General features: G+C 38.4%; 1 protein-coding gene across 6 annotated transcripts in view; it reads left to right on the forward strand.

The window, feature by feature from the left end:
- The window catches only part of LOC132199477 (transcription factor Sox-13-like), a 199,879-nt gene extending 190,601 nt beyond the window's left edge, over positions 1 to 9,278 (forward strand). For 5 of the 6 annotated variants that reach the window (XM_059624214.1, XM_059624219.1, XM_059624215.1 and 2 more), the window contains 7 exons: positions 3,094 to 3,219; positions 5,259 to 5,420; positions 5,587 to 5,869; positions 5,954 to 6,109; positions 6,177 to 6,224; positions 6,336 to 6,488; positions 6,608 to 9,278. In XM_059624214.1, the coding sequence (XP_059480197.1) occupies positions 3,094 to 3,219; positions 5,259 to 5,420; positions 5,587 to 5,869; positions 5,954 to 6,109; positions 6,177 to 6,224; positions 6,336 to 6,488; positions 6,608 to 7,083 (1,404 nt within the window). In that variant the 3' untranslated portion in view covers positions 7,084 to 9,278. The remainder of the gene's footprint in view (positions 1 to 3,093; positions 3,220 to 5,258; positions 5,421 to 5,586; positions 5,870 to 5,953; positions 6,110 to 6,176; positions 6,225 to 6,335; positions 6,489 to 6,607) is intronic. The other variant, XM_059624218.1, reaches the window with a different exon arrangement.
- The last annotated feature ends 357 nt before the right edge of the window (positions 9,279 to 9,635 follow it).

Here is a 9,635-nt window from a genome sequence, read left to right on the forward strand (position 1 = left end):
GTATCATAACTAGAGAGCTGCTGCTGCTTTTTATACGGCGCACGAATAAAGTAGTCTCTATCCTATGATGTTTCTCTCTATAAAGCAAAACCGACAGCAATCTCGTACATTATGTTGATGAACTCCTCTTGCTTCCTGTATGTGTCTGCCGCGCGCGCTGCACCAGCCAGCTCACCTCATCAAAGTTGTTCCCCGTAATAAGAAAGTGGCGAGAGAGGTACAAAAGAAAGCAAAAAGCAGCATTTTCCCTTTGATGCAGGTCCAGCCCGGCAGCAGACATTATATGTTTTATCCGTGAGCTTTACATTATTATTATTATACACCGAGCAAAAGTCTGCAGCCTGAGACAAAGAACGGCACCTTGTGTACTGTGTCTCGTCTGTGTGTGCTTTTATCTCTCATTGCTGGGTGTGTGTGTTTCTGTGTTGAAACCAAGCTGCTTTGCGTAAATTACCCCTTGTCCGTTGGTGCATAAAGGGTAAACAAGGCGCCATTTAATTTGACAACAATAAAGCCGCAGTTTCAAAATTCACACACAAAATTGAGTGGGCGAGTGCTCAATTTCAGCCTCGTCCTCAAAAAGAGCAAAATTGAGCAGAGAAGTTAAATTTCCAATCTAAAAATTTCAGAATAATTTTTACTAATTGCTTTTTAATTAGCAAACCCAATTTTATTGATTTTAATTATTCATTTTATTGATTTTTTTTTAAACCAAACACGCTCCAAAAAATCTATATAAATTTCACTGATTATAATCTAAAATTGGAATGGAATTTGTTTTATAATTATAAATGACCTTAATACTATTGTCCAGGCATTTGCGTGGTTTTAGCATCGTCATTTCTTAGAATCATTCAAGAGGAAAGCATTTACAAGCGAAACCGGAGCAAAAAATGTAAAACTAAATGCGACACAAGCACCTGGGAGCGCCGGAATTTTGGCAAAATCTGCCGGCCGCGCGTGAATATTCATCCAAGTGGTTCACTCAATTTATTGTAACAGAGGGGAGTCGCGGGGCACGCACACGATTTTATATGTACGTATATTCCTGGCAAGATGACGCCCACGGTCATCTCACAACATAAGCTGGAAATAGCCGCGCAAATGTTTCTAATTTTACCTTTCCCATTCAAAAGTGGTTGTTACTAACGAGAGAGTAAAAGAGCGCAGCATAGCATGATCCGAGTCTCTGCAAAACGAAAATATCGCAGCGCATGCGTTCGTCGTTGGAGTTTTTGGCAGGAAACTGCATTTTCGTCCGCCGATTCGGATGACTTAATTTCATCAAGTCATTCTTCAGAGGGAAGACAGAAGTGCTAGAAATGTCCTCGGATTCCAAAATATTTGTCTGACGTCCAGTTTCCTGTATGCTGAAATAATTTTTATACCGAAAGCATTTAAATTTCCATGGAGAAATAAATATTCATGATTTACAAAAATAATAAGTATAAAATTAGCAATTATTTAAAAAAAAATTCTCTCAGATTTTGAATTTTTTTAGTAAGTGCGGTGTCGTTTTTCCAATCTTATCCTTCCTTTCTGTCTAAGTAATTGTTTTTACAAAAATATGATTTGCAACAAGAGTCAAAATAAAACATATTTGGAATACATTAAATAATTAACATGTAAAGTTGGCACACTAAAAATTTATATAATTTTCAATTTGAGGATTTTCACATATTTTTTACTAATTGGGATAACAAGAGGAAATGTAAATCGCCTTAAAAAAAATCATAAGGCACCGGACGAAATGTAATTTGATCGCCGGCAGAGATTGCCGCAGCCCCAGGAGATGAAAAATGGTTTCCTGTTGTTAAAGAGAGTGTGCGGCTGACAAAAGGTCAGACAATGCATCCCATCTGTTTCTCCCTTGAGGGCAGACACTCTAGTCGTGCAGTCGGATAATATAATTTATTGAAATCGGGTGCAAAAAAAAACTCTGTACTTGCAAGCGGACTGAAATTCCGACTGTGGTGCTGTAAAAGGAAAAATATGGTGGCGCTGGAGCAAGACACAGAGAATAGAATAGGAGGGCCCTGTAATGGCTGCCGTAATTCCGTGGTGCTGCCGCTTGTAAAAACAAAGTCAATCCTTTCATCTCTCTACAAACAAAAAGTTTGATATAAAAGAGAGAGAACAGACGACTCATTTAAAGAGAGCCTCGTGTGCATGCGAGAGAGTATTAACAAAGCACTCTCCTGTGGTGCCCATCGCCGTATAATAAAATACACTGTGTGTTACATATGTATGTGGATGTGCACACAAGAGATGCAGCCAGATAGACATACAGAGAGGCCCTCTCGCTGCTGGACACAACCGGCCGACGGACCAACCAGCTCACTCTACAAGGATTTTAATTATTCCCTTTTCACTCGGAGCTGCCGTAATTAATTCGGGCCGCGCGTCCGTTTCGTTATTTCCCGCCGCAGACAGTGACAAATCAATCCGTTAATAACTTATTTTTTCCTCCTTCTTAATTAATGGTCTCTCTCACTTTAATGCCCAGCCCCGCAAATTAATAACTCGCGATCGATTTATGCATCGACAGCCAATACGTGCATCGCCTTCATTAATAATGTGGCACTTTTGCGCGTCGAATCCGAAGAGATGCGTTTCGCAACACGATAGGAATCTGCCGGTGCTGCAGTCCGATTTAATGGCGCGCTCGATTAAAAGAAATAATAAGTGCTGGCAGTAAAATATGAAGCTAATTATGTATCAATGTTGAGAAGCAAAGCAAGTGACTACTTGTTTTGCTCAATTTGTTATAAGGCTGAGAAGGTCGCACTGCACTGGTTGCTTTTTTCCACGTTGAAATTCTTAGCCTCAATCAAAAATCTTCAATTGATTTTCTTTTTAATTCCTCACTGAGACGTGTTATAAAATTAAAATGTTTTAATTATTTCTGGGCTCAACTATGTAACTCCTTGTTTGATTTTAGGAAATAAAATGAAATAAAATCAAGACTATCACAATATTAATTATAGTATTGAGCACATGAAACAATAATTAGTGTTGTAGCTAGAAGCTATTTTCTGAATATTTGACAAATTTAATTTCTAAATTACAATGGTTCGCTTTGTTCTGTTTCAGGCCTTCGCCAGTCACATGACAACTGAAACACAGAAGCAGATGGAGCTTCAACGGATGCAGCAGGAGCAGCTCAAGAGGCAGCAGGAGCACATCTTCCAGCAGCAGCACAAAATCCAAGAATTGCAGGTGAGCGTCTGTCTCTCTTGGAAAAAAAAATAAAATTTTATAATGACGGGGACACGCACGTCACTGCCTCTGTTATGATTTATCGGGCGTCGCCGCTTTCATTTTACTCATAAAAATAAATTTAGATAATAAGCGGCCGCTTTTTGTGCTGCTAAATTAACAAACGCTATTCTGGAACTGAAAGCTGAGAGCTCGTGCCAGTGGCAATAATTCGTCACATATCGCACGCCGTATTTATCCCCTCTAAAAAAAACGCCCGTTATCCAGCAGGAGTTGGCTGCTTTCAGCCACAAAACCACAGGGCCTTTTGATTCTTTTTCTCTCAAGAGTATATTCTCGGACGCAATTATCAACGCTCGACCACTCTTCCCTTTTAATAATGATGGTGATACGCGGCAACGCTTTCTTGAAAACGCCAGCCCTAATGTTGCGTAAAGTTGGACTGGAGAGGATCAGAATGGAACCGGCAGACAAAATGAGAGAGAATTAAATTAAGATGATTTATCTTTCTTGGTTTCTTGACTATGAATGCGTTTCATCTCCGGAAAAATGAAATAAAAATTATGTAAAAAAGTGAAACAACGTTTCCAGATTTTCAGAAATCGCGGATCAAAGGGCACCCTCTTAACGATGCACCCCATAAATCCCAGTTATTACGGCCGGTGAAATTAATTGGCGCCGATAAATTAACGCCGAAAAATCTCTTCATTACTATACGCCTCAGAACAAAAAGATTCGCGCACTGAAAGAAATAATGCGGCAATAACTTTTGTCCGCGCGCCATATTTCAGCTTTTAATGAAGGCGAAAAATAGAGTCATCGTTTGTGTGAAATCCTGTACTCAAAATTAATTGCTGCCGCCTTTGTTGGAAGTGCCGCGCACATTCAATTATATCATTGTGTGTGGGACTTGAAAGCAAGCAGAGTGCGACCGAGAGATTAAAAAGGGCTTGGAGCTCTCTCGGGGCGCAATTGTGGCCGCTATATTGTTGGTTATGACACATGATGGCCTCGCAGTAAATCACACCCCTGGAGTTGGCAGAGCTCACGTCTCCCTAATTAGATTTCATGCAGGTGCCTCATCACCTCCTCACCTAATTGCTTTAAGACTAGTTTATTAAGAATAAAACTCATAACAATTGTGAAATTATTACTAATGTTTAAAGTAACAATTTTAATAAAAATTAACCCAATTTATTAAAAACAAAATTATTTATAATTTTATAAATTAAACAAATATTATTATTGATTTTTTTTGTTAAATTTTAGTTTAAATTTTTACCAACTTAGGTTATTATTTTTGAATTGCAAATATTAAATTATTATTAAATTGACATCATGTTCTCAAAATTAATTTAACTCTGTAACGTTCCATAAAACTTTTCTGAGATCGATTCATAACGATTTATTACTAATTGTAAGAGTAACTAAAGAAAACCAATCTTAAATACATTTTATTAATAAAGAACCGATTTAGATCATTAAATTAGATTGTATGGTGCACCACCTAAACCGCACTCGGTTTTATTTTCAAGCTCATAAATGAACAATTTTTTTCTGCAAAAGTCAGAAACTGCACGACCTGAAATGCAAACTGTGCCTGCGTTCGCCACACTCGCCCATTTGTCGGTTTGTTCGTTCGCCCCCGGCGCAAAAGGCAGAGAGGCAGTGCATGATAAATCAGCTACAGCAGATTTACTTGTCCCACAAAGAGTACAGAGAGCGCGGCCAACAGGCTTTTTATATTCATGCGCCGCTGCGAAATGAATTACGGCAGGCCAAAGAAAAACACCGCGGCGGCTTCATATCTGAGGCGCCATTTCGCGCGGACAATTGGTCATTCAGGGCGTTCGTGATGGATGAATAGCCGGCCGAAAATTCACAGAACAGTTGACAAATTGTGCCGAATCGCCCTTTGAGAAAAGCCGAGAGGCAGAGCGAGTCTAAAATTAATGAATGAAAAGTGTGTGCCAGCCGAGGAATATTATTATTGCGCGCCCCACTAATGCTGCTCTCTCTCTGTCTTTCTATTTTATTAGAGCCAAATCACGAGTCATTATGGAGGTGCCAAAAACTCAGCCATGGCCGGAATTCCCAACCAACTCATGTTTCTACCCTTCCTGGAGCAGCTGCGCGGCCTCCCACCCTCGGCCGCCCCAGCCCTCTCACCGGCATCAATGTCCAAGTCTTCAGCAAACAACGTAAGTAAAAAAAAAATTTAAATATTGACACGTGAAGAAAATAAAAAAAATTAATTCTCTAAATATTTTTTTTCAATTACATTAATTATAATTTACAAATTAATTAAATAGTATTTTAATAATAATTTTTTCAACCAAATTCTGATTTCAAATTTCTTTCTCTTAGATGATGCCCCCAGTCGTACCCGCATGGGCCACCCCAATGCTGCCCCCAGTGGAAAAGGCCTCACCGCCGCCTCCTCAACCACCGCCAGCACCCGCTCCAGACGCCGATACACCCCTCAACCTGTCAAAGCCCAAGGGCAGCTCTCCATCTCCGGTGGCAGCTGCTGGTGAACAGCCCGTGCCAGCCACGGCCCCAAAACTTCTGCCCCCAGGTCTGGTCATGCCGAGACCTTTCCTTCCATACGCGGGTCTGCCGCCTCATCTCAACCATCTCACTCCCACAGGTTTGTCCAATGCTTTTCAACAAAAAATTTTTCCTCTTGTTTTTTTGCCGAACTGCGAAAGCTAATTTATTTTCCTCTGGACAGAAGCTGATCAGCAGAGGCGCCCTTGGTTGCCCAACAAAATGAGCCTCAGTCCTGTACCAAAAGAGGAAAAGGGATTCCCCCTGCACATGTACCTTCCTGTGCCGCAGAAGGACGACTCCAAAAAGGAAGTCGAGCAAGACTTCTTTGCTAACCAGAGTAAGAAATTGTCAAAATAATACAATATATTGCATTAATTTACTCATAATTCTGTTATCTCTTAAAGTGTGGGGTGCTGACTCTGCCTATAAAGTTGACGAGTCTTCAGAAAAAGGTATGTATATTTTTATTCTTTTATTTTCTAATTATTAATTTTTCATTTCTACTGTGATAATGGACTGATTGAAATTATATTCATCAAAGTAATTTATATTTATTTTTTCAGCAAAAATTGTGCGCTCACAAAAGCGAGATAGCGAGAGCAAGCCACATATCAAGAGACCAATGAACGCATTCATGGTTTGGGCCAAGGACGAGAGGAGGAAAATCCTGAAAGCCTGCCCTGACATGCACAACTCCAACATTTCCAAAATTCTTGGTAATTCCTCATTCAAAATGAAAATAAGTTTAATTATATTGTAAAAACAATTCAATTTTAATTTCTCGAATGTCTGTATGCAAATCTCTAAAGATGAAACTAATATATTATTTGATTAGGTGCCCGATGGAAGTCTATGTCAAATGCAGAGAAGCAGCCCTACTACGAAGAGCAGTCTCGGCTCTCTAAACAGCACATGGAGAAGCACCCGGACTACCGGTACAGACCTCGTCCGAAGCGCACCTGCATTGTCGATGGCAAGAAGATGCGCATTTCCGAGTACAAATCGCTGATGCGCCAGCGGCGGCAGGAGATGCGGCAGCTGTGGTGCAGAGACGGCAGCATGGGCGAGATGCCCTCCTTCCTGGCGCCAGGTTCGGACATGCCGTCCTCCTCGTCGGCCCTTCTGGGCCCTGCAAGTGCGGCCAGCGCGGCCAGCTCGGGCTCCGAGTCGGGCGCTTCGACCTCGGGAATGCCCCGGGGTCAGGTGTTCCCCTCTTACTACTCGGACAGCCTGTCACCGAGTGATGTGCTCAGCTTCTCTCCGGAGAACAACGTTTACGACTCCAGTCCGAGGCCTAAGGACGAGGACTGATTGGCAAGGAACTTCTTTTGAAGAGTCTAGTTTGCCGCCGGAATTCTTTGAAGGAAAAGTGTGGAAATCAAAGTTGGTTATTTTAAATGATGAGTATCGATTGAAAGAAAGACTCTCGTCACGTCGGAGAATATAATTTTTATTTGAATAATTTTCATTTTAAAGGAAGTGGAGGCTGCATTTATGAACAGAAGAGTCTCTTGTTTTTGTTTGATTGCGGCATCAAAATGTCACAGAAATCAATTTCGTCTTTTTCTGGTTGAAATAGTCTTGAGGAAAAGTTCCTTTGAGTAGAATCTTGTAGACCGGAGAAGGAATATTTCCAAAGTACGAAAGATTAATTTTTGCATGCTGCTTCCTTAAAAAAAACCCCGATGAAATCAACTTAATATTTATCAAATGTACTTATCGCTGTAGATAAAAATATGGTTGTTAATTAAGTTTAGACCTTTGTGAGTTAAAACATTATATTGGTAAATAAGTAAGTGTCGGAAGATTTTGGAAATCCAAGGGCTACTTTTTGTAGCACCGTTGGATCATTAATTTATGTTTTGTTTCTGGAGAAAAAAAATACTTGTGGATCTCAATACAGAATCTGCATCAAGGTCAGTCACTGCGCATCAATTTTTCTGTAATTCAATTTTAAGAGGACCACATGTAAACCATTTTATTGGGCTCTTCAGAGCTTCTCAAAAGTCTTTTGATTTTGGTGCGCCAGTTATTGAAAAATTTATGTTTTACGGATTTTCAGTTGCTCACTTTGAGAGCAACGCCTAATAATTTAATTATACTGATGTGATATACTTTTAATTTTGGGATGGGTCAGAGGTGGTACGTTAGTAAGTGGGGATTTATTAAATATAACATTAATTAACATATTTACGGACTAAAGAAACTCTTTGGCCTTTTTTCTTTTTGAGAATCTCTTCAAGAAAATTTTGATCACCACCTTGTAGCTATAAATAATATCAAAAATTTGAATGTAAATTAACATTGAAAACGTGTTTGGTGCATTGATTTATGCAATAAACCGATTTATCCAAGATGAGTGTCACAGTCTCACTTTAAATGTGTAAAATTATAAGGGCTATAGCAACAATAAAATATCATCATAATGCGGTGTCAGAGATAGAGTGAATGGGTCAAAACAATAACACATTATAAACTTTTGCAATGCATTTCATTTCAACTCATTAATTTATTGTTGTTAGCTTAGCGGAAAAAATTGAATATTCCTCTGTGGTCCAATGATTAACCTTCACAGTACTTGAATACTGTTGAATTTAACACTGGTGTATATTACAGTTCTTCCCAAGGCAAGGTCTAGTTACAAGTTTTTTTAATTGTTTAATAATTAATTGTGCTCAATGCTTGCAGTGCCAAAAAATTCGTTATAATAGTATAATCAATGTAACACAATCCTGGTTAATTTGCCAGACGTGAATTTTCGCTTGCCATAATTAATTAAAAAATTAAAATTGTATGATTTCCAAACGAACACAGCTAATTAATTATCTTAGGCCAGTTCCTGCTTCTGCACTACAGTGAAAAGTTTTACAAATTATTAATTCAACCAGATTTAACCATCTTTGTGTCCGTTTCTCTTATAATTGCTCATTACAGTACCAAAAATAGGTGTTATTTCCGTAGGAGGGAATGCAAAATTTTGTGGCACTTTTGTACATTAATCCAAAGAATTTTCATTTCGTGTGTCTGTGTGCATGGTTGTTCTAATTTTATGAGAAGTGGCAGCTTAACAAATATATTTAACTAAGTAGTTATCCTCTCTCTCTCTCTTTCTCATCACGGCAAGTGTAATTAAATGCATTTTCTTTTTTCTTTTGGAATAAAGGGTTCCACATTGTACGCGGGGGCCCTGTTATTTTAAAGAGCTGCTTTCAATGTGAGAAAATAAGCAAATCAAGTGAACGTTGTTAATTAATATAAACAAAAATCTTTAATCGTAGATAAATGCATACATATATGCTTAAGATGTAAATCTAGTATTTATTCTGCAACTGTCAGGGGCATAAAAAAAAATTGTGTCCGTAAGTGTCGGAGGTGAAATTTGTTTTGACAAAAATTATTATTATAATATATCAATGTAAATGTACACAGTTAAAAAGAAAGGAAAACGTTTTGACTGTTTTATGTAAAACATGTAGAAACAAAAAATAAACAAAGCAAATTCAACTAACAAGAATATGTATTTTAATTTATTATTCAATCACTGTGTACTTCGGGAGATTCAATTAATCCTCAGTCCACATTGCACATTATAAATAATATAAATAAATCACATAAATAAGAATAATAAAGGTAATTCCATATAAACTCAAGATGATCAGAAATTTCAGAAAATATCATTAGACAATTTAGCATTTTAGTTTAATTGTAAAAAAAAAAAAATGAAAAGCTTCAGAGATTTTCATCTTGATTTTTATAAGTAAGTAATTTTTAATTTTTTAGTGTTGACACTTGTTGACCACCTCCCGTTATTACGATGTAATTTGCCCACGTGGCTTTCGCGCCAAACGCGTTCGGCGGCAGAT

The sequence above is a fragment of the Neocloeon triangulifer genome, unplaced genomic scaffold (assembly GCF_031216515.1).
Source record: "Neocloeon triangulifer isolate White Clay Creek 2 clone unplaced genomic scaffold, ASM3121651v1 ptg000014l, whole genome shotgun sequence".
In the NCBI taxonomy this organism is placed as follows: domain Eukaryota; kingdom Metazoa; phylum Arthropoda; class Insecta; order Ephemeroptera; family Baetidae; genus Neocloeon; species Neocloeon triangulifer.